The sequence below is a fragment of the Myotis lucifugus genome, unplaced genomic scaffold, assembly GCF_000147115.1.
Source record: "Myotis lucifugus unplaced genomic scaffold, Myoluc2.0 scaffold_144, whole genome shotgun sequence".
NCBI classification, from domain to species: Eukaryota; Metazoa; Chordata; class Mammalia; order Chiroptera; family Vespertilionidae; genus Myotis; species Myotis lucifugus.
Window position 1 is genome coordinate 132,659 of NW_005871192.1, and position 26,223 is coordinate 158,881.

Here is a 26,223-nt window from a genome sequence, read left to right on the forward strand (position 1 = left end):
TGGTGGCTTTATTCCAAAAACTAATTGTTAGGAAATATTTTAAAGCAAAGAGTATATAAATCAAAATATTATGCAAAACTGAAGAAACATCTAAAGTAAATTACATTTTACTAAAATGACTAGGTAATATTATAAATACAAGCAACATCTTTGACTTTTTATAATTAAAGTCCTACAGCTTCAGATTTCTCAGGAAAAAAATGGGGTGTAAGAAATTATATTCAGCCCTAGTTGGTTTGGTTCAGTGGATAGAGGGTTGGCCTGCGGACTGAAGGGTCCCAGGTTCAATTCCGGTCAAGGGCACCAGCCTGGCTGGGTTGTGGGCTCGATCCCCAGTAAGGGGCATGCAGGAGGCAGCCAATCAATGATTCTCTCATCATTGATGTTTCTCTCTCTCTCCCCCCGCTCTCCTTTCCTCTCTGAAATCAATAAAAATATATTTGTAAAAAAAAAAAAAAAACAGAAATTATATTCATAGCATCAGACTACAAACACACAGAAGTATATTTTAATTTCTAAAAATTTAGGTAGTAAATATTTTTTGGTAGCAATACCATATACAAAGTATTTTTCTTTTCTATAAAAAGTAATTGTATTTTCAATGCCACTCACCCTGTCGGTCAAACAATGAATCAACAGCTGTTGCTTTATTTGAAGGAGCCTCTGTTATTGGTTTGAGATATGATCTATATCCTTTTAAAATGGATGCCATAAAGCGCAAAAATGCCTCTTGAATTTCCATCTCAAGTTGAGTCATCTTTTTTTGCCAGGAGAAATCTGCTTCAATTGGAGTCATCTCAATTGCTGAACCTTCTTGAGTTTTTTGGTGAACTAGCAAATAAAACAAGAAAATGACATCTATAATAATAAAAGCATAATATGCAAATCGACCGAACGGCTGAACAGCGGAATGACCATCGGATGACCTTCTGTATGATCTTCCAGATGAAGCCTGGGTGAGGGCTGAGGCAGCTGTGGCTGCGAGGGCTGAGGCAGCCGTGGCTGGGAGGACCTACTCTTGCAAGAATTTTGTGCATCAGGCCTCTAGTTAATATATAATGTTATATATGTACATATATATAATGATTGAGCAATTAAGGAAACTATCAAAATAAAGCCTGTGACTTCCTGAAATGCCTCTCTCCATTAATGTGATAGCATCATTGGCCCGGGCTAACAGAGATGCTCAAGCAGACAGAGCACAGACAACACGCTTAAAAAATCATGAAACACAATATTAATTTCTTGTTACTGGAATTTTGTTTTGTAATTAAACTTCTTTTAAGCAGAGCAAAATTGTGTTTAAAGTAAGAAGAATTTTCATTAAAATATTCCTTTTTCCTCACATTTACCTGAAGATAACTGGGGATACAATTTCTTCAAGGTGCTAAGTAAATTTTTGCATGGCTTTTTGGGAAGCTGCTTCCAGTTCATGTTCTTCTTTTCATCAGATCTATTAAATAAAAACATAACTAATAAAACATCTCAATCTGCTTTTACTTAAAATTCTTATGTCAAACTAAAAAAGAATATAGAAAGTGTATTTTTACTGGAGTTACAATTGATATACACAGTCTGAATAAGTGGTTTTTTCAAGGAGCTTCTCTTTTCATTTCAAGTATCTTGAATCAAATTTGGTCATCTCATACTAACCCTCCAACATAGATTTTCAATACTAGAGTTATGAATACAACATAAAATTCTTGCTTCAACAGTATTTTAGAATCATTTTAAGTGTCGAACTTAATTGACTTGAGATTTTTAAATTACCTATTAGAAGTAAATCTCAACAAATATTAGAGCGTCAGTGACATATAGAGGCATGTTCTCACCACAATTCAACTGAGTTAGCATTGAAGAAAAAAAACTTTGAAAGTTCAAAAGAACATTTTTTTTAATGTTTTTATTGATTTTTAGAGAGAGAGAGGGAGAGATAGAAACATCTATAAGAGAGAAACATCAACCAGTTGCCTCCTGCACACCCCTTATTGGGAACAGAGCCTGAAACCCTGGCAAGTGCCATGACTGGGAATCAAACCAGTGACCTCTTGGTTCCTGGGCCAATGCTCAACCACTGAGCCACACTGGTTGAGCCAAAAAGAACACTTTTAAATAATGCATGAGTCAAATGAAATATTTTAATAGAATAAGAAACATTTAAAACTCTACAAAGATGAAAGCACTATGTACAAACCACGGGCTGCACCTATTGCTACACATCAGGCCAATATCATTTATGAACATCAATGCAAGCATCTTAAATTCTTAGGTTAATCCACTAGTATATAAAAAAACAAGAGCAAGATGATGTTTATATCAGGAATATAAGAACTGTTTACAACTACATGATTTTATAATGGAATATACCACACAGAGATTAAAGAAGATTTTAATGCTCATCTCTCAATAGTTGCACAAAAGTACTATAAAATTCAACACCTACTTATGATTTTTTAAAAATTCTTAATCTAGAAGTAAAAGGAAAATTCCTTAATTTATTAAGTAATCAAAACCCTAGAATAGAGCTAGGAAACTTTGGGGTCAGATAATAAATATTTCATGCTTTGAGGACCATCATGCCTATGTCATACTACTGAAATGTGCCACTGTAGCATGAAAGCAGCCTTGGACAATATGAACTGTGTTCCACTAAAATTGTATTTGTAAATACAGGCCTTGGGCTGGATTGTAAATTCTTGCTTTAAAGCAATAATCATACTTAATGATGAACTCTCAAACTTTCCCTTTGAAATTAGGAACAAGACAAGATACTAGCTATGCCTACCTTCTACCATTCAACTACACTAGGATTTTTGCCAGAGAATTAAGACAAATTTAAAAATAAAAATTGTAGATAATGTAATTGCTTATAGTCAGAAAATTGAAGAGAATCTACAGACAAAATAAAAGAATTCAACTAAGTTGCTGGGCAGCAAACCCACTATATAAAAATCAGTTTAACATTCCTATATCCAGCAACTAACAAGTACAAAATGTAATTTAAAATACCATTTATAGTAACGATAAAAACTATAAGTTTTTATAAGTTTTACTTAAGGATAAGTAAGTCTAACAAAAGATGTGCATGGTCTTTATTGAGAAAGATGCAAGTTTATTGAACAATTTTAAAAGATTTATAAAGTAAAATGCCACATGCATAGGTAGGGAGACTATGTCAAAAAGATGCCATTCGTTCCCAAATTAATCTATAAATTCAATAGAATTCTAACCAAAATCACAACATAATTTTGTGTGGAACTTAACAAACTGATATTAAAATTTATATGGAAAAGAAAGGACAAAATATATCAAAACAATTGTAAAGGACAGGAGTAAAGGGACTTGCTATATCACATCATAATTCATTTTTTTAATCTATTTTTATTGATTTCAGAGAGGAAGAGAGGAGACATAGAAACACCGATGATGAGAGAGGATCACTGATAGGCTGCCTACTGCATGCCCCACACTGAGGATCATCCCGCAACCTAGGCATGTGCCCTGATTGGGAATCGAATTGTGACCTCCTGCTTCATGGGTCAATGCGCAACCACTGCGCCACACTGGCCAGGCTCACATCACAACTTTTTAAAACAATGTTAAGATATAATTCACATACCATACAATTCATCTTCCTGAAGTGTACAATTTGATGTTTTTAGTATATTCACAGAGTTGTGTAACCACCACCATAATCAATTTTAGAATATTTGCATCACTTCAAAAAGAAACACTGCATCCCCTTAGTCACTAATCTCCGATTCCCCCATCTTAACCAACCTAGTTTCTATGTATATAGATTTGCCTTGGATAGTTCATATAAATGGGACCATGATGTTTTCAAGGTTTATCCATGTTATGCACAACTTAATTTTACTAGTAAAGTCATTAAGATAGTGTTCCATGAATAGAGACAGTAGGGGGGTGAGGGCATGTGCTGGAGGTGGGAGTGGCCAGGAAGAGGTCAATGGGGGAAAAAGGAGACATATGTAATACTTTAAACAATAAAGAATTAAAATAAAATTTAAAAAGATAGTGTTAGACTAGCAGGAGACTAAAACAAAGGAACAGAATAATAAGCATGCATGCTATATTCCATGCTAATATAGAAACTGATATGTAATAGTGTTGACACTGAAGACCAGTAGGGAAGAGATGAACTCACTATTCAATAAATAGTGCTATGTGACAAGTGTTTGTCCATGTAATAAATAAATAAATAAATAAATAAATAAATAAATAAATGAAATGGTATCTCTACGTCATGTCATACACGAATACCAAGTTTAGCTGAATTAAAGACCTACAGAGAAAGGCAGAACCCAACCACTTTAAGAATATCCAGGATAGTATTTCATGACCTCGAGCAGAGAATTTCATATATAAGAACCAAAAACAGCAATCCATGAAAGAAAATAATAAATCTGATTGATTAAAATAAGCTTCTATTCATCAAAAGAATACGATAAATAGAATGAAAAGACGAGTCAATGTGGGAGGAACTACTTGCACAAACCAAGAATTAATTCCAAATTATACAAACAACTTACACAAATTGAAAGAAAAAGGCAAACAACCGAACAAGAAAATTTACCAAAAAAAAGGGGGGGGGCAATTAACAGGAGAGGAAAACCAAAGGGCAAAAAGAAATATAAATCTACTATTTTGCAACTAATTAGGGAAATGTGAATTAAAGCCACAGTGAGATTCCATTACCATCAAACTGGCAAAAATTTTTAATTCTGACCATAACAAGTATTGGCAAAGATATGAAACACACAGAACTCTCATTTGCTTCTGAAGAGGCGGTAAACTTGGAAGATTAACGTGGCATTAACAAAGCCTACCAACCAACATTGGCTCTTTAAGGTATATGCTTCAGAGGAATTCTTGCCCATGAACTCAAAGAGATATGCACAATAATGATCACAGCAGCCTTGTTCATAATTGTAAAAATCTAGGTACAATCTAAATATCCACCAACACTGTACACACTGACATTGAAGTAGAGCTACATGTATCAACATGGATGAGTCTCACAAAGAATGGCAAGTGTAATAAACACCAAATTCAAGATGATGCAAGATATGTACACAGGGTTTCAGATTTATTGGTAATATTCTATTTTTTCCAACTGCATGGTGGATACATGGGAGTTATTTACATTATCCTCTATAATTTTTGGGTATCTGGAATATCTCATTATTCTTTAAGTACAATTAAGCAAAGAATTTAAAGTTATTTTAAAAAACAATGTTTTAATCAATAAACATTTTTAGAAGTTACTTAAAAATGGCAAAATTAAGAATTTCCATGTTATTCAAAAGAGTAAATAAAAAAGGTAAACATCTGAGATACAACTTCATAAATAATCATTTCCAAAAGCATCACAATGTATACAATCCTGAAATAACTGTTTTTCAGGGATAGCAGCTAAAAAACAACAAAATGTTGCTAAAAGAAATATTTAGTGCATACAAGTAGTTTATTTCCAGGCTATAAGTAAATTTACATATACCTAGTAAAGAGCCACCACAATTATAGTTTCAAACTACAATGGTAGATCCACTTCAAAATTATTTTTAAAGTTACAACAAATGCCCCAGCTGGTTTGGCTCAGTGGATAGAGCGTCAGACTTCAGACCAAAGGATCCCAAGTCATTTCCGGTAAAGGGCACATACCTCAGTTGCAGGTTCCTCCCGGGCACAGGCCCTGGTCAGGGTGAGTGCAGGAGGCAACCAATCGAGATGTTTCTCTCACATTAATGTTTCTCATCTTTCCCTCTCTCTTTCACTTTCTCTAAAAATCAATAGAAAAAATATCCTCGAGTAAGGATTGAAAAAAAAGAAAGTTACAGCAAATGTTTTCTTCTTTCCTTAAGTTATTCCTTTGGTTCACTTTGGGATGTTTTTCCAACCAATTCTATTGCTGTGACCATTGAAGTCTCATCAAAGTTCTTACTCTTTTCATTTTCTCCTAATTTCAAACAGTATAGAATAAGTACTCCAAGACCTAGAAGTTTGCACCAACATGAAGAAATTTTCCATACTTACTACATTTTCCATTAAGGAATGGGGGAGTGTGGAGCGGTTTGCTTTTAGGCATCTGTCAGAACTGCTTCCTTTATTAATGTGGTACACTACTCTCTGAACTCGTTATACCACTACTGTATATATTTATCACCTCCAGTAAACACAAACTATGACTAATATTTTTTTTAATCCTCACCTAATGATATGTTGTTTCTTTATTGACTTTAGAGAGAGAGGTAGGGGGAGAGAAAGAAACATAGAGAAAGAAAGAATAAGATTAATTGGTTGCCTCCCATACGTGCCCCTATCTGATGCGCCCCTACCAGGGATGGAACCTGCAACCTACATGTGCCCTGACTGAGAATCAAACCCATAATGGTTTGGTGTATAGGATGAACAACCAATTGAGTCACCCAGTCAGGAAAAACTATCACTGATTTTTAATATCAATTTCTCTGCACAAAATGCATCCTTACAGCCTGGCCGGTGTGGATCAGTGGTTGAGGGTCAATCCATGAACCAAGAAGGCATCGCTTAATTCCCCGTCAGGGAACATGCCAAGGTTGCAGGCTGAATCCCCAGTAGGGGGCCTGCAGGAGGCAGCTGATTGATGTTTTTATCTCTCTGTTCCTCTCACTATCTCTGTATCCCTTTCCCTTCCCCTCTCTCTAAAATTAATAATAACATTTTTAAAAATATATTTTATTGATTTTTTTACAGAGAGGAAGAGAGAGGGATAGAGAGTTAGAAACATCAATGAGAGAGAAACATCGATCAGCTGCCTCCTGCACACCCCCTACTGGGGATGTGCCCGCAACCTGGGTACATGCCCTTGACCAGAATTGAACCTGGAGCCCTTCAGTCTGCAGGCCGATGCTCTATCCACTGAGCCAAACCGGTTAGGGCAATAATAACATATTTTTAAAAAATACATCCTTATAAAATTTAAATCTTGACAACTAAGGAAATGACATATTACCCTATATTGTAACTAAACTCAAACAGGTAAACCCATTTCTTAAAAGCTTACACATGGATTTTGAATTAAACCTAGAAAGTATATCAACTCTTCATCTCTGAAAGCAGTGTTTAACCTTTTTTAAAAAATCCTTATTCTCTTTTGATAAACATAAATATTTACTGCCTGCCATTAACATTACTATGCAAATATAAACTACTATAATGTAGAGATGTTCTTTTCAAAACCATAGAGCTTTCCAGGATTCTGATACTTTGTTCTGGTTGTGACTCACTGATGAAGACTTTTTTAAAATATATTTTTATTGATTTCAGAGAGGAAGGGAGAGGAAGAGAGAGACAGAAACATCAATGATGAGAAGGAAGAACTGATTGGCTGCCTCCTGAACATTGGACCGAACCCGCAACCCAGGCATGTGCCCTTGACTGGAATCGATCCTGGGACCCTTCAGTCCGCAGCCCAATGCTCTATCCACTGAGCCAAACTGGCTAGGGCTGATGAAGACTTATTAACAACTTTTAAAAATAGCATATTTCTAGACGCTTTCAATGAGCTATATCTAAATATGAGGAAAAATATAAATGGGAGGTAACATAAAAAGAATCAACTTACATATATAACATGTTTGTATCCAAGTCAATGCAAACAACATCTTGTGGTGGGTCATGCAGATCAAAATACCTTGAGTCAACTCCAACTATAAATGGTACAGGTGCATTAAGCACTGCCGCCAGTGAGAGAGGACAAAGGGGAATATATGGGCATTGCCACTGAAATGGAAAGATCATCTGGGGAAAAAGTTTTTAAAAATTAGCCAAATTAGAAATTTGCAATAAAATTATGTAATTAACTAATATTAATGAAAGGGACCACTAAGAAGCAGTTAAGTCTAGTTTCTTTTACCATAAACATCATTTCAAAAACTAAATGACTATAAAATATTATTAAACAATACTATGAGCCAATGTAATTAAAACCTTTAAGCATGACAATGATCACAAGCACAATAAAAATGCTAACAGCTCTTTGGATGTTAGTCCTTCTAATGTCTATATAAAACCCACATTCAGTTTTACAGAAAAAGTCAAAGTACAGTATTGCCTAAAAAATTATAAAACAAACTCATGATCTTTAAATCTCATGCATTTCATCTATATATTAAGTCTGAAGATAACCTTTGACTAAAATCCAACTAAAAGCACCAAGGAATAAAAATAAAATTAAAATGATTCCCTTGGGAATGGTAATACTCAATTGAAAATTTCAACAAAAAAAATTTCCTAACCACTCAAATAACAAAATTATCCAACTTCAGTGAAGCTTGACATCATAAAAATAAAGGTGAAGAGATTAGCTAAAGAACATATATGCATGGTCCATGGGCACAGACAGACAACTGTGGTGATGGCCGGAGAGGTGGATGGGGTAAGAGCTGGGTAGAAGAGGCTAAAGAGGGGGAGAATGGCAGATATCTATAACAGTGTCAACAATAAATAAGTAAATAAAATAAAACACACCTTAAGAATCTTTACCACGTTTGCTTTACAAAGCTCTACCCTAATTGTATCACATACGCTTATGTGTATTTTTAAAAGATAAGGTTAACTAAAAATCCAGATCAAAATTTTAATGATCAGCTAATATTAAATTTTAAATTACTGATGATAAAATTTTTCCTCTACTATAAAAATTCTTGCTGTCTTTCAAGGTCTAGTTCAATTCCTATCATATCCATCATCCCTCACTCCAAAGAAATGCCCTTAGCATTTACTATCTCTGCCAGTTATTCCAGGTGGTTATTCAAAACTAGAGGCCCAGTGCACGAAACTCGTGCACGGCAGTGGGAGGCGTGTGTGTGTGTGTGTGTGTGTGTGTGTGTGTCCTTCAGCCCAGACTGCACCCTCTCCAATCTGGGAACCCTCGAGGGATGTCCAGGATTGGGCCTAAATGGGCAGTTGGACATCCCTCTCACAATCCAGGACTGCTGGCTCCCAACCGCTCACCTGCCTGCCTGCCTGATTGCCCCTAACTGCTTCTGCCTGCCAGCCTGATCACCCCCTAACCACTCCCCTGCCGGCCTGATTGATGCCTAACTGCTCCCCTGCTGGCCCGATTGCCCCAAACTGCCCTCCCTTGCCGGCCTGGTCACCCCCAACTGCCCTCCCCTGCCGGCCATCTTGTGTCCACATGGGGGCGGCCATCTTATGTATTGGAGCGATGGTCAATTTGCATATTACTCTTTTATTAGATAGGATTTATTAGATAGGATGGGATTTTATCTTCATTTATTTACTCACCAAATATCTGAGTACTTAATAAGTGCCAAGCACTGTTCTAGATGATGGAGCATAACAGTGAATAAAACAAAGATCCCTGCCCTCATGAGGTATACAATTTAGCATAAGAGTTAGCAAACTTTTTCTGTAAAAGATAGAAAATGTAGGACTTGTGAGCCATATTGTTTGTCACAATACTTAACTGTCTTCATGCGTGAAAACAGTCATAGGTAGTATGTAAATAAATGGCCTATGTCCCAGTAAAATTTTACAAAAACAGGTGGCAGGCAGGATTTGATTCCTGGACCATAGCTTGCCAACTCCTGATCTAGCAGGAAGAGACAGAAAATAAACAGAAGACATAATAAATGAAATACAGACCATGTCAGAATTGCTAAGCGCTACAGAAAAATGAAAAAGTCAAGTCAAGTGAAGAAGATTAGAGTTCAGAAGAGTATTATTAAATAGGGCAAACAGGGTAAGCCTCCTTAAGAAAGTGACAACTGAACAGAAACCTGAAAAATGTGAAGGAGGGATTTAGCCACGGGGATATCCAGAAGAAGGCTTCAAAGAGAAAGAATAGCTTTAAGGCTTTAAGGCTGTAAGGTATGGGGCCTGCCGAATATGCTTCAGGGGTAGCAAGGAGTCCAGTGTGGCTGGAACAGAGTAATCAAGGGGGAGAGTATTAGAAAATGAGATCAGAGGACAGAGAGATAGAGCCACTAGCACAGAAAACTTGTAAGGACTTCAGAGTTCCTTCAGTGAAAACTGTCTTCTATTCACCTGCAACTACATAAGAAATTTTGGTATAAAGCTATCTGACAGCAAAATATGACACCCTTGTCTTCACCTTTGACTTATGCAGCACAACCTTAAACAGGGTCACTGTTATAAAAATACTCATTTGTTTCATTAATTTTTGCTACAGAGCTCCATTGATTATTTTATATTCTTTGATATTCAAATCATTCTCCTTTTGAAGAACTTATCCTGTCACCATTCTTTTCTATTTTCTCTTCTTCAAGTTGCTTAACTGCTAAATCCTCATTTACCAGTGGTACTGCATGCAATTCAGGGAGCTCTCCAACATTAGTGACATAAATTCCATGCAATCTTGCATTTTTCATAAAATTTCTAATTTATGTTGCAATTTTCCACTTGTCCTTGAACTATACTGCTGAAATTAATCAAGAGACTGGGCCACAAAGATTCTGACAAAGAGGCATGGATGTTTTATAGGAAGGAATATTTGAGTGGGAACTTGCTAAAATTGGTCAGTTCATTAACAAATATTTTCATGTTATAATGACTTTTACTTTCACATGCAACTGTGGAAACTTGAACATTAATCCTATCTAATAACAGACAAACATGGTAATTGACCATACCTTCGCTATGCCTCCCACTGGCTAATCAGCGTGATATGCAAATTAACCAACAAAGATGGTGGCTAATTTGCATATACCGGCTGGGAGCGAAGACTGAAGACACCATAGAAGGAAGCCAAGCAACAGAGCCGAGGTAGCGGAGACGGGCGGCAGAGAAGCGGCAGAGATGGGCAGGGTAGCAGCGGCAGAGAAGGGCGGGGTAGCAGCAGCAGAGATGGGAGCGAAGCCCTATTCTTGCAGGAATCTTCCTGCAACGGGCTTCTAGTATGTATATAATGAAGTTATTTGCTTCCCATAGATCGTCTCACATGTTATCATTGTTTTCAGTCCTCGAAGCATTTCTCAGACCAGATTAAGATCTTGGAGACATATTCCATTTGTTGATTTAACAAGTATTAATTCAGTGCTTACTCTATGCTACGAAGCATTTGTACATTATCCTATTTCAAAATCACTTAGAATTTTCTATGTTAATGGCTCACAAAGATTAAAAGTTAAAATTGGAAGAAAGTTGAACAACATAAGCCAATGAACAAAAATAGATCCAGAGACAGAGAAGCATCGAACAGACCATCAAACCTCAGAGGAAAGGCGGGGGGGCGGCGCGCACGTTAAGAGACCAACCAAATGACTTACTTATATGCATGCATATAAGCATAACCAATGGGCACAGACACTAGAGGGGTGAGGGCATGTGTTGGGGAGCTGGGAGTGGCCAGGGAGAGGTTAATGGGGGGAAAAGGAGACATGTAATACTTTAAACAATAAAGATTTTTTTTTTAAATTGGGAGAAGGTAGCTGTGTAATTTATTTCCATTAATATTAGATCAGCTAAAATTGGCCAGAGCCTCTCATTTAATATAGTAAGTTTCATTCACAATTTTATTATTATATAATCACATAGATTCTCTGAAAAACTCTAGAATATGAACAATTAGAATTTGAAAGTTTCTCTCAAATAGAGAAAATTTCTCTTTGCCAAACTATTATTTTTATGTTAGACTTATACTGGTAATTCCAAAGTTGCTTTCATTAAAGAAACTTTATCTTCAGAGTAAAAATTCTGTCAATAATTCTGTGCTAAAAGGAAAAATACTATACTTACAGCTACAACAGCTTCAGCTACTCCAGTCAACACAGCTGGCCTCAGAGAATGCAGCAGAATCTTACTCTCAAGTAAAACAAAGAGCAGCAATGTTGCACAATTCTCAGGACCCAGATTCATTAACAAGGTGCTAAAGTTGGCTCCACTAGAAAAAGAGAGAAAAAGAGATGATTATGAACTATTTTGCTAAAACATGTTAAGATATGCTTATTAAATTATTTCCTATATATTAACAGAGTTAGAATCTAGTGTTAACTTCAAATTCTGATTTAGTTATCACTGAAAAGTAGCAAATCTAATGAAATAGTTTAACAGAATGATTCAAATTCATCCCTTGGTAACAAAGGGGTATTTATCAGGAAATATATTCCTGAAGATGAACCATATGAACAGACTCAAAAGAATGGAGATAGGGGTTTGGGGGTTGGGAGGGAAGAACATATACAAAGGCTTGTCAGATTCAAGAAATTGAAATAAATCTATTGTCACTAAAACATAGTAAGGGAAGGAATGAAAATAGCAAGAGATTATGCCAAAATAACACAATTATGTTTGCATTCACGAAAGAATACAGTGGCTGCAGTATGAATAAAGAACTAAAGGGGGGGGAGGGGAAACAAAGACGATCAATTAATAGGTACTTAAGTGGTCCAGGTGAAAGATCATGCTAGCCTAGACAAGTGATGCAGATGAAGAGAAGCTAATAGATTTAAGACATTTCAGGAGGTTACAATCAGTTCATCTTGAACATGCAGTTATGAACTGAATATGGGGAGGGGAGATGAGAAGAAAAGGAAGGTATTCCTTACATCTAATCTTGCAACTCTCTTAAGTATTCTATTTTTTTAAAAATATATTTTATTGATTTTTTACAGAGAGGAAGGGAGAGGGATAGAGAGTTAGAAACATCGATGAGAGAGAAACATCGATCAGCTGCCTCTTGCACACCCCCTCCTGGGGATGTGACCGCAACCAAGGTACATGCCCTTGACCGGAATCGAACCTGGGACCCTTCAGTCCGCAGGCCAACGCTCTATCCACTGAGCCAAACCGGTTAGGGCAAGTATTCTATTTTTTAAATGGCCCCACCATTCATCAAGTTATCAAAGTTGGAAACATTACAGCTATCCTTACATAGTTTGAAAAAATAGCACTTTCTTATCCTAACCCTTAAAATGTTTTAAAGCATTCTGCTCCAAATGAACAAATATATTCTTTTAGATAGCATTAGTTACCTTAATGGTAAAGGTGTGGAAACTGGCTGCGATAATATTAGCGCATCATGGACTGATAGCTTAAAAAAAAACAAAAAGATAAATAGATAAATTAACCAAGCCAACTTTGAAACCTAAACATTTAGATCATGGATAAAATGGAAAACACTTTCCTGTGCAGACTAAAACAACAGTTTTGGAAACATGTACTAAGATATAAAACAATAGCTGTATTTACTCAGAAGTACTGTAGTAGTTCTTTTTAACCAAATTGTTAACTCAATTGAATTTTGATTCAGTTAATTAGTGAAAATGTAATTACCTTAAAATTATGAAATAACTGCTTTTTAAAAGCCTCAAATTTACATGCTGGTAAGCAGTTGGAAGTTACTTAAAACTTATTAATACAAGTACATTCAAGATTAATATCTGACTTAATGCTATCTTATCACATATAATATTGATAACATCTTAGAAAAACTTTTTTAATTGCTTGCCTCTATAGATCAGTGCTGCTCAAAGTGCCAATTTGCAAACCGTTATGGGTCCAGGAAAAGATAATATATAAATGGAGAGCAAGCCATGAAGAAATTTTTATGGCAATCTGACACTGCCCACACATCCAATATCACGATCAGTGAACTTATGTCTTTGAACAGGATATAGACTTGTTCATATCTATACAGATCTCACATAGTAAGTTCCATATGTCACAAGCTGTATTCTTATGTAGATCTGCCACAGATTGGAAATTTCAAAAAACATAGTCCTTTAACATAGATAGTTTGAAGAGCACTATTATAGACTATTTCACTTTTACTTTCCAACCTTAACTCATTTCATATTTAACACTACGGTGTCGGGTGAATTTCCCGCCAAAATATAAGATGGCGCGTTAAAATGCCTATATCTTTTGAAGTATGGGTTCGATTGAAATGAAATATTTGGTAATACGCAGTTACAATCGGCCCGAGTTTACACGTTTCCCGCACTCCACCGCAAATCTATATGAACCGAGTTTAAGACGGCTCCCGCGGAGTACGCGCAATTCACGCGAGCCGACTTAACTCGTTTCCTGCAACCCAAGTGTCAGCCACTCCCATATTAAAAACATGCCCATAATTCTGGGTTTTAAGTTATGAAAATCAGCTACATCAAATCTATACATGAACCAATGTTGATAATGTCATGAATCAGTAATTAAAATTATTCCAATTCTGTACACCCAAAATTAAAAAAAAAAACAGTATAAAGGATGTTTAGTAAAGATATAAAATACTGGAAATTCAAAGACTTTATGAATGCATACTACTCCATCTCAAACCCAAAGAGCCACAGAACCCCCACTCTGCAATGACGATAATGAACATATCCAGGGCTCCCCTCAAATATACTCTTTTTTGATTACCTGTACAAGGATTCTTGGTCTTTGTGGTGAAGGAAAGGGGATATTTTGCATAAAATGTGAAATGTGCCTGGAAAAAAAATTGGAAATAAAAGTCATAATTACTTTGCTAAAATGCTTCATAGATTTTTTAAATCTTAAATATCATTATATATCTTCCCAAATATGACAAAGCCACTTACCTAAAACTTATCCTAACTAAATAAATTTAGTGTAAATAAATGTACTCATCCTACTACTTCTGAAATGCACAACGTATTTCTTGATTTAAAGTCCACATTATCCTCTATTATTGCCAGAAAAATAAGAGTAACATGAATATGATTTTCATGAAAGAAGCAAATTTATATTGCCCTGATTATCAGTGCCAATATGGGAACCAACTAACTGATATAAAAAATTAAAACTAATATAGAATTTAATCCTAATAATTAAATATTAATTAAATATAAATGTAATATAACTATTTTACTATAACTTGGGACAAACCATTTACCCTCTCTGTTTTCCCACCTAAAAATAATGCTTCTTACATTTCTCCAAAGTTTTAAGATCTTAGAGGCCACTAAAATGCAAAGTATTACTCCAACTGATAAAACATTACATGGATTTTATTTTCAAAAACTATTCATGAAAACTTAATTTTTCAAAAGATTGCTATATTTTCACTCACATTAAATTTTCATTCAAACTATTTTAAGATAATCTGAAGGTTGAAAGTTAAATCTAGAATTATGAATCATTAGATTGTCATTCCACGAGTACAATCTGAAAGTTGAAACCATATTTCTATACCAAGGTGTGATAAGTTTATGCACAGTACTTTACTCCCAACTTATCCACTAAACTAGTACATTTTGATGGTACTCTATCTGCTATAATGGAAAAATTTTCAAATTGTAACAAAAATCTATGTCTACGCGTATATATAATAGATTTCCACCAAGCTCTTGACACCTCTTGGTTTGTTAGTAGGATACATAAATTATTTACTATAATAAGCAAAGGTCAATGTGCCACTAGAAGTCAGAAAAGACATGGCTTTCAAAAGACAGAGTCTCCACGTATATCTTTCTTACTCACAAAAGATTTCCATGACAAAGGGAATTCTAAATAAAAGGGAAAACATGTAGAATTCTGCCAACGCTAAAACCAAAAACCTTACTTTTAACATAAATTTCTAAATAAGCTTAGAGATGTTTTACAGTTAGACTTTGGAATGGCCACTGGTATGACTAAGTGTATATATATGTGTATATCAACAGCTACTTTTCTCTTGGTTATTAGAAAATGAATAGGAAGAACACACAGTACAATGTATGTAAGTTTCTTCCTCAGCTGAATTCTCAAAAGAAAATTTGGTCATCCTCACCCACCACTCCTCAATTTTAAATTCAGTCAATGACTCAAATAAAAACGGAGCAAGTAAAAAGTAGGGTGACTGTGACTCCCCTTCCAACTTTGCTGCTTAAAGTCAGGTAAAGAATGAAATAAATATATATCTACACACACACACACAGTTTTTACAGCAGACATCTCTTTCATCATTATACATACTTTTCAATGGGAAGAGGATGTGGTCCAGACACAGAAAGTTTGTAGATAAACATGAGAAATTTTCTAAAAGCTTCAAAAAAAGGCCAGTGTGAGAGTAAACAAATGCATTTGTTTGAATTGATGGATTTGGAGACCATTTTTCTCTCCACAGGTGTCAATAGGCCCAGCTGCATAAGCTGTTTCTCTGTTAGAAGTTCCCAAGAGTAAGGCTCATAAAACTGGATGGCAGCTCCATATACCTACAGAGCAATAGAATTCCATTATAAGATTTCAGGGTTGTTAAAAATTAATTTCTCCTTTTCTCTTATTCCACAGAAATATTTGCTTAGAATGCATGACAGATAAATGAAAAAAAATATCTTGACATTGCTGATGGGAATATAAAATGGTGTGGCTGCTGCTGAAAACAGTTTGGCAGTGCCTCCAAAAGTTAAATAAAAAATAACCAAGAAAAAAACAAACAAAAAAGAATAACCGGATGACACAGCAATTCCACTCTTAGGTACACAGTATTCCCTGCTTTTTGAAAGTTCACATTATGCCACTTCCCTTTTATAAAAGACCTATATTAGCACCTGTTTACACTAACAGAATTAATACAAAGAGGATTTTCACTTTTATGAAAGAAGGCAAAAAGCAAAAATAGCATTCAGAAAAAAAAATAGCATTCGGCATTTGTTTGGCAGCCAGCAATATAGAAGCAGTATGCACCCCAGCAGTGAGAGTAGTATCACCAAGCTCCTTCCTGGGGAACCACACTCATCATCTCCATATCAAGCCCCCACACTTGGAACTGTATCTGTGAGTATCTGTGCTTTATTTCGACTTATTTTGTGCTTCTGTTTGCAAGATGTGTCCTAAGGTATCAGAAAAGCCTAAGAGAGCTCATAAGGGTATTATGCTTAGCATAAAATGGCATGATTAAGCGTTTTGATCGTGAACTAGACATCCTACGTGTGTTGAACTTGCCTAGTCCATTTGTACTATTTACACAAAGAGAGAAAGAAATTTGAAAGCTGCCAAAGTTACTATTGGTTCTGTTAGTAGCAAAGTGGACTCCTTTAGTTGGCATCCAGTAATGGATACAATGGAAAGTCTATTATTTGAGTGGATTGATGGGTGTACAAAGCATGGTGCGTATTTATCATGTCATCCTGCTTTTACTATATGTTAGTGTTGCTTTAGGTTTTATGTGTTATTTGGTAAGGTTTGATAGGTTATTTGGGGGATTTGGGAATGCTCAGAATTTTTTCTATATAAATTAATGGTAATTGTTTCTTCATTTTACATCATTTTGGCCTGCAAAAGATTTCATAGGAATGCTCTACTTTTGGAGAGTAGGGGAAACCTATATACCCAAAAGAATTCAAAAGAGGAACTCAAACAGATATTTGTACACCAATGTTCATAGAGCAATATTCACAGCAGCCAAAAGGTGGAAACAACCCAAATCTCCACCAACAGATGAATGGATAAACAAAATACAGTTATATACATGCGATGGAATGTTATTCGTCCTTAAAAATAAATAAAATTCTGATAGCTACAGCAACATAGATGAACCCTGAAAATACTATGCTAAGTGAAATGAGCCAGACACAAAATATTATATTATTCCATGTATATGAGCTAATTGAACAGGCAAATTCGTAAAGACAAAAAGTAGAATAGAGGTTACCAGGGACTTGGGGTGAGGTGAGGAAAGCTTCTGTTTAGGGTGATGAAAAAGTTCTCAAACCAGAGAGTAATACTTACATAAATCGTATGACTACTTAGTAATATATATCATGTTAACCCTTGTCCTTTTCTTAAAAAATATATTTTTATTGATTTCAGAGACAAAGGGAGAGGGAGAGAGAAACACCAATGATGAGATTCCTGCATGCCCCCTACTGGGGATCTAGCCCACAACCGGGGTATGTGCCCTTGACCGGAATCAAACCCGGGACCCTTGAGTCCACAGGTCAATACTCCATCCACTGAGCCAAACCGGCTAGGGCAACCCTTGTCTTTATAGATACAACACTCGCAGATACAATTATTTCAAATTGATCTCAGAGGTTTTTTAACAAGCATCTCAATGAGGCTTTGTTGTTCTCTACTTGTCAAATTTGGTAACTCAAGTGTTTGAAGATCTTAAAATGTTCATTTTATTTACTGCTTTCAAATAACAGAATCGTTAAATGATTATTAAGTTAAAAAGTTAGCTTAGTTGTAAGCAATAGAGTTAATATATGGCCTTCATTCAGTGAGTATTTCACTATATTTCAGATACTACACTTGATTTTAACCTTCATTATCTTTAATACAGAGGTTGCAAACTTGTAGAATGAGGCTGCCAATGTATTTTGTTTGAGCCACAAGAGTCAGCTTTGGTTAGTTATAATTTTCAATAAAATTGCCTATTTTATCAAATTTCCTAAGAAATTTTTAAGTTTCTACTACATCTGCAGTTTTATTTTCAAAATAATATTTATTCCGGATACCTTTTTTATTTTAAATTATCATTCTATGTCATTATTACTGTTTATAGATCTTTTCAATTTTTTTCTATTACAAATAAAGCATGTACTTGTTTTTGGAAAATGTATACATTCACATCTCTTGGGATATGCTCAGGAGTGTAATAGCTGGGCCACAGGGTTGCTTCTTTTCCTTGCTGATAATGTAGAAGTTCTACATTTACTTGATATAAGACCCATTCTGAAAACATATATCGCGCATTATTTTCTCTCAGCTTGGGCCTGCTTGTTCACTTTCTTACTGATATCTCTGAATGAATAAATATTCTTAACTCCAATGAGGTCTATTATTCATCTTCTCTCTTATGGCTAGTGCTTTCTGCATGCTTTTAAACTATCTTTGCTTACTCCCTCCATTTTAATATATTATTTTTCTTCGGATCCTTGTTGTTGAGAAATTAGCCAATCTAATAGTTGTTTCTTTGAAAGTAAATGTCTCTTCTTTCTGTTGATTTGTGTTCTGATGTTCCCTATACGAATAGAGGTGATTTTTTATTTTTACTTTTTTTCTACTGAAGGTTCCGAGCGTATCTTCAGTCTAGACTCAATTGTTCATCAAGCCTGGAAAACTCTCAACCAACCATTAGCTCTTTACATGCTGCCTCTCCCTTTTCTGATCTCTCCTTCTAGACGTCATTAAATGTCTATTGGTTGTTCTGATTCTATCCTGTACATACTTAAACTTCTTTTATGCTTTATGTTTTTTCTGTACTACATTTGAAGTAACATCTTCCACTTCATTAATTCTCCTTTCATGTATGTCTTCTCTGTTGTTTAAACTACTCATTGACTTCAATTTTAAGAACTATTTTTTATTCCTACACATTTGATTCTTTTCTAAACTGTCTATTCAGTTTTCAAAATATCCTGATCTTTCTTTGATGCTTTGAGCCCCTCTTTTAGGGGTCTTGAATCATTTCAATTATATATTCAATCTATAATATCCTTCATATTGCTATTCTTTCATTTCAATATCCTAAAAGATCTAATCCAGCTTTGTATTACGAGTCTTGTTGATTCTTCCTACATCTTCTAGCTTTTATTATAGTCTCATTTTATTTTATTTATCTATTTAAAATATCTTTTTTTATTGATATCAGGGGAAAAGGAAAAGGGAGAGAGACAGAAACATCAATGATGAGAGAAAATCATTAATCAGCTGCCTCCTGCACGCCTCCTACTAGAGATTGAGTCAGCAAGCAGGCTGGTGTCCTGATTGGGAATCGAACAGTGACCTCCTGGTTCATATGTCCGCACTCAACCACTGAGCCACACCTGCTGGGTTATAATCTCATCTTAAGGCCTGAGTTTTTGGGGTGTCTCTCCAGAAAGACTTTATATTACTTTCTGTAGAAGCTTCAGGGGTATCGACATCCTGATACCAAATTTCATGTTGACCTTTCACCTTTCACTGCAGTACAAATTTAATCCAAAATGTATTCTGTCCAAATAATGCTAACATTCAAATAAAAGTTAGGCCCAGCCAGAGTGGCTCAGTGATTGAGTGTAAACCCATGAGCCAAAAGGTCACTGGTTCAATTCCCAGTCAGGGCACATGTCCAGGTTACAGCTCAATCCCCAGGAGGCATGCAGGAGGCAGCCAATCAATGATGTTTCTCATCAATATTTTCCTCTCTCTATCCCTCTCCCTTTCTCTCTCTAAAAATCAATAAAAACATTTTTTTAAGTTAGGTCATATTAATCACTTAATAGGATTAAAACATGAACAAAATAGGTCAAATAAAAGAGAAAAAAACTATACCTTTTCAGCAGAAGAACCTGTCAGGACAAAAGTTGAAAAAACTGGAAGTGGGTATTTGGTTTGGGGATCCCAACATTCAATAGTAGCTCCCATAGGAAGGCAGAAGAGAGGTACAGATTCTGAGAGTGGAAATGACTCATAATCATCTTCCGGATATCTAAAAATTAAACCTTTTGGAGAAAGGAGACAATGATAAATTTTTCTAAATAGTTACTTTTCCATAAAGTATATGTGTTATATTATTAGGATATTTTAACAGAAAACTTCATGGAAATATTTGTGTGAAATTTCAAAATCAACTTTTCTCTTGCCATATCAGAAATTTTACTAATTTAACAAATTTACCCTTTACTTTTTGAACTATGGACTTTTAGTTCATAAAATATACTAAATATACTAGTTAAAACTCTATAGGATCACAAATCTTAATGCATTTTCTTCTACATACTGCCAACACCTTATAGGAATGGTAAGAAACACACAGGAATATTTACCAACTATTTCAGTTAGTCTTCTATAAAAAATTCAGGGAAGGAACAAGTATTATGAAAGAATGCCAAGGAAACAGAAATTATCACAGTCCCTAAACTCATCTTGAGAGAGAAGCAGTATAAAAGGCATGCAACATGAAAAGTAAATGAGATAGAAACCCTTTGTGACTGAGTACAGAGTATGTGAGACCAAGGAAGTAGGAATAGGAGGGGGAATTCTGAGAAGCATAACATAGGCCCTTCATAACCAAGTAGCTACATGTCATTAGTTCGTTAGCCTCTAGCAGACCACATCCAAGATAAACACTTGAAAATCAGTAGCAGATTTTTGAGTGCAAATTTAATCTTCAAAACTCTGTATTTTAAAATACATGTCTTATATAAAATACCTGAATACTTTCACGCTTGTTTCTGTAAGATTTTTTAAAGTGACACTCTCTCCCCACCAAAAAAATATTTTTTTAAGAAAATCACACACAATCAACACATTATAGCAATGTTAACAGTATCACATTTTTAAATGATACTGAATTTGTAATCATTATATTATAAATTAAATAGTTTAATTCATTAATATGTCTTTATGAGGAAAATCAACATTTTTCAGATATAAATTTGCCTAATTTCTTTGAAGTAAAACTTAAAAATATTGTGCATGATCAAAATGTATTTGATACTGCTTATTTTCACAAAGAAGTATTCCAGTATTTCTCTTCTATTTACAACTGGAGCATACCTGTATTTTCAGTTTTTATCCCACCATACCAGCGGGATGAAGAGGTCACACTTAAATCTTTACAGCCCTTGACACTTTACTGTGCAGTAAGAATGTGGCGATAGATTTCTCAAACACTTCATGGCAGAAAAGTTTCTCAGGCCCTCCTGTCCTCCATATAGCTGATTCTTTGCAACAAGGGAGAAAGGAAGCAAGTCCACCTTTCATGGCAAGTAACATGTGGTTTCAAATCAGACACAAAGAGATAAGAGAAGGAAATATAAGAAGTAAAGATGCAATTTGACACCTTTCTGATTGCCAAAATATAAAAGATCAGAGAGTAAGCACTTTTCCACTGAACTGTTAAATCTATTAGTATAGACTAAACACTTGCATGTTTATTCCACAAATGCCTGCTTGAGATGAAAGTTTCTATTTAATTAACAACACTTTTGGGGAGACAATATTAATATATCTTATAATGTGTAATGTATTTAAGAAAAGTTATGCCTTTACATGCTAAACTTACAGGTAATTCCATTTATGAATAGGTCAATTCCACAAACTACATAAGGGAGCATATACTGCCTTTCCTAACCAAATATTAATGTGCAACAATAACTACAGGAATAGAGATAATTTTTTTAAGTTTACTTACCAGCTTTATACGCTATTGAATTAGAAGCAGGTACAGACTTCTTATAACACAGAAACACACTGGAACCCCACTGTAAAATATAAATTAGGTTTTAAAAAAGACAAGATAGAAAAAAATTTCATTTTGTTGAATATCTTTTAAAGATTCTGATTATTTATTCAGGGAGTCTGTTTAAAGCATATGTTTATCAAAACAGACGATCTATAATAAAAGTGTAATACGCTAATTAGACCAGATGTCCTTCCAGATGACCTTCCGGATGAAGCTGGGGTTGCGAGGGAAGCCCGGGTCCCAGGTGCTGGAGGGAAGCCGGTGCTGGCAGCCGAGGGAAGGAAGGCCTACTCTTGCACGAATTTTGTGCATCGGGCCTCTAGTATAGTATAAAATAACAGCAAAACATGAAGTTGAGAACACTAGAAGAAAAGAGTAAAATATCATTGCCACCAATATTGAACTGACTTGAAGACAGTTTCAAAAAGTTCCGAATTCTGCCCTGACCAGTTTGGCTCAGTGGCTAGAGCATCGGCCTGTGGACTAAAGGGTCCCAGGTTCAATTCCAGTCAAGGGCATGTACCTTGGTTGCGGGCACATCCCCAGTAGGGGGTGTGCGGGAGGCAGCTGATGGATGTTTCTCTCTCATGGATGTTTCTAATTCTTTATCCCTCTCCCTTCCTCTCTGTAAAAAATCAATAAAATATATTTAAAAAAAAAAAAGTTCAGAATTCTGTAGTAATCCAGAACTACCTATATTTGAAAGAGACAGAAAAAACTAGAGTGGACACCAGAGTCCAAACGAGGAAAGATTGGGGTCACTGGGGTGCTATAAGTCATTACCTCCAGAGGCAAACGGGTCCTAATAACCATAGATGCATCAGACCTCTACCACATTTAAGCTAATATTAGTTTGATATAAACATACTTTTCAAAATAAATCTGATCCAATCCAATAGTAAATAGTAAACTTCAGTCTTATAAAACTATAAATCAAATGTATATGTTCAATTTTCTTCTTCATTAGAACGCTTTTAAAAAATAAGTATGTATGGGCTTAGTACATAGAGTGTCGGCCTGTGCACGCAAGGGTCCTGAGTTCAATTCTGGTCAAGGGCACATACCTCGACTGCAGGCTCCTCCCTGGCCTGGGCCCTGGTCGGGGCACGTGCCAGAGGCAACCAATCAATGTTTCTCTCACATCAATATTTCTGTCTTTCCCTCTCTCTTCCACTCTCTCTAAAAATCAATGGGAAAATATCCTTGGGTGAGGATTAAAAAAGAATAAATTTGTTTAAAAAATATATATACGTAAAGCCTGGCTGGTGTGGCTCAGTGGTTTGTTTAGCCTCAACCTATGAACCAGGAGGTCAACAGTGCAATTTCCAGTCAGGGCACATGCCTGGATTAAGGGCTCAATCCCCCAGTAGGGGGTACGCAGGAGGTAACCCATCAATGTATCTCTCCCTTCCACTCTGAAACCAATACAATTGTTTTTAAAAAAATAACTTTGTAAATATCACTCTATATAAAAGGCTAATATGCAAACTGTCCCCTCGGGATTTGACCAGGAGACTGGTAGTTCGATCGCTTGCTATGAGGTGCGCTGACCACCAGGGGGCGGCGTGGAACAAAGGAAGGCCCTGGCCAGTAGCCTGAAGGCTCCAATCAGCCCTGATGGCCGACCAGGCCTAGGGACCCTAACAGTGCACGAATTTCATGTACCAGGCCTCTAGTTTAAAATAAATACATATAAGAAAGTCCCCATCCAGACTCCCTGCAGTTGTCCTTAAAAAAAAACACACACACAAAAAACCACACACCACTGAAACCCAAAAGCTAATTAAACCTCTAATTAGCATAACAAAAGCAACATTAGCATGTGCCCCCCACCCACCCAAACAAAAATCCTGGCTTTAAGTATCTATTTTCTGAATGAATTATTCTAAAACATCAGATACTAAAGATTTTTAAATTATTATGTATCATAAAAATTAGAAAGCTAAAAATCATGAAAATATAAACTGAGAGTAAATTATATGCCCAATAATCAATGGGAATCCAAAAATTATCCTTTTTTTAAAATATGAAACTTTATTCTTACCAGTCCACAATTTAAGTTTTTGTCAACTTTGCAGAAAGTATGAGGAGGGGTTTCTCCTTTACTGGTTACAATAACACAGATATCAGTTACAGCCAAGGAATTCTGGGGCCGAACTGGAGAAGCCCTTCGATAAGTGATAAAGATTCTTTGTGAAGTAGGTGAACTATTATTGACATTGGCACAGCGACCATAGGGTGTGGCTTGGATCACTTCACATCCTGAAATAAGCCTTTCTTTTCCTTCATATAGAACTCTGCATGACAGGGAGGAGAGGAATAGAAAAGTAAATAAAGTTCAGTTTAATGCTGGTTTTAATTTTGGAAAAAATAATTGGTCTCTTCTATTGTTTCCCAAATCTTAATTGCAAACCAAAACTAAAATTATTACTTTGGGAATTATCTCTTTACTATTTTTCAACAGCTAGCAGTATAAATAGGATCAAATAACTTGATTTTTTTTTATTGCTTATTACAAGAAGCATATGAAACAAGAAAAGGGCAACACCGCAAACATGCTCAGGTCAATTCCTAGAGAACAAGTCTTCACATATTTTCACAAAATTTTCCTTCATAATTCCTATCAAAATTTTACCCTTAAAACTCCTTTATTTATTGGATGAGTTAATAAATAAAAATATATCTCCTCATGAGGTCATGAATCAGCAACTTAATATGGTAAAGATTTTTAAATTATTATTGTATCATAAAAATATTTCCCAAACAGATCTACAGAGTCAACACAGTTCCTAAATAAGTCCTAGATGCCTTTTTATGTAGAAATTAGCAATGTGTCCAAGTTCAAATGGGAATGGAAGGGAACCCATACAGCCAAAGCAATCTGGGAGAGAAGCGGGACAAATTTGGAAGACTCGTACTCCCCCATTTCAAAACTTAACTTCTATTTCCTTTTCTGCATGTTTGAACACAAAATAAAAAATGCTGGAGAAAAATATTCATTTAAAAGTCAATGAATCTAATCAGTGGAGAAGATAAGAACTTTGGATAGTAGTCTGATTCTTTATCTTAACATATCTGACATATCCTAGCTAATAAAAGGGTAATATGCAAATTAACCATCACTCTGTCACAAAGATGGCGGCATCCAGTCCTCTCAGTCACACCGGAGTCCCTCAGTCCTGAGGGAGCGGCCACTGAGCGCAGGCCGCATGAGCGGCCTGGCGGAATACTTGCTTTGTTGCCGCGGCGACAAGGCAAGCGTTTCACCCCGGCCGCGGAGGGCCTCTGGGCCACGGACGCAGAGCAGCCAGGCCCCGCAGAGGGCTACTGGCGCACGGATTCGTGCGCAGGGCTACTAGTAAGAATATATTATCCTGCCCTAGCCAGTTTTCAGTGGAAAGAGCATCAGCCTGTGGACTGAAGGGTCCCAGGTTCGATTCAAGTCAAGGACACATGCCTAGGTTGCAAGCTCAATCCCCAGTGTGGGGCATGCAGGAGGCAACCGGTCAATGGTTCTCTCTCATCATTGATGTTTCTTTTTTTTTTTTTTTTTTTTAAATATATTTTATTGATTTTTTACAGAGAGGAAGGGAGAGAGATAGAGAGTTAGAAACATCGATGAGAGAGAAACATCGATCAGCTGCCTCCTGCACATCTCCCACTGGGGATGTGCCCGCAACCCAGGTACATGCCCTTGACCGGAATCGAACCTGGGACCCTTCAGTCCGCAGGCCGACGCTCTATCCACTGAGCCAAACCGGTTTCAGCTCATCATTGATGTTTCTATCTTTCTCTCCTTCTCCCTTCCTCTCTGAAATAAATAAATATGTATTTTTTTAAAATGAACTGCAGAATAAGAATAATTTAAAAAAGAGAATATATTATCCTATTAAATTATACTTTATAGAGTATTTAACATTATGAGGGAATGTCAAATCTTATTTTAACTTAACATACTTTCAGGAAAAAATGTATTATTTTTGTGAATATCTTATCTCAGTTTATAAATCAGTCAAAAAGGTCAACAATTAGACAACAGTGTTTCATATTTAAATGAGGTAGGTGCT

At 35.8% G+C, this 26,223-nt stretch overlaps 1 protein-coding gene across 7 annotated transcripts in view; it reads right to left on the reverse strand.

Annotated features, from left to right (window-relative positions):
• The window catches only part of DENND4C (DENN domain containing 4C), a 107,927-nt gene that overhangs the window by 55,143 nt on the left and 26,561 nt on the right, over window positions 1-26,223 (reverse strand). For 6 of the 7 annotated variants that reach the window (XR_002830720.1, XR_002830719.1, XM_023758910.1 and 3 more), the window contains 10 exons: window positions 24,201-24,453; window positions 22,106-22,175; window positions 20,242-20,411; window positions 15,958-16,196; window positions 14,404-14,470; window positions 13,017-13,075; window positions 11,782-11,926; window positions 7,625-7,800; window positions 1,353-1,453; window positions 613-831 (listed from right to left, as the gene is read on the reverse strand). Coding sequence is in view for 5 of the 7 variants with exons in the window: in XM_023758910.1 (XP_023614678.1) it covers window positions 613-831; window positions 1,353-1,453; window positions 7,625-7,800; window positions 11,782-11,926; window positions 13,017-13,075; window positions 14,404-14,470; window positions 15,958-16,196; window positions 20,242-20,411; window positions 22,106-22,175; window positions 24,201-24,453 (1,499 nt within the window). In the remaining 2 variants the exon portion in view is untranslated. The remainder of the gene's footprint in view (window positions 1-612; window positions 832-1,352; window positions 1,454-7,624; window positions 7,801-11,781; window positions 11,927-13,016; window positions 13,076-14,403; window positions 14,471-15,957; window positions 16,197-20,241; window positions 20,412-22,105; window positions 22,176-24,200; window positions 24,454-26,223) is intronic. The other variant, XM_023758912.1, reaches the window with a different exon arrangement.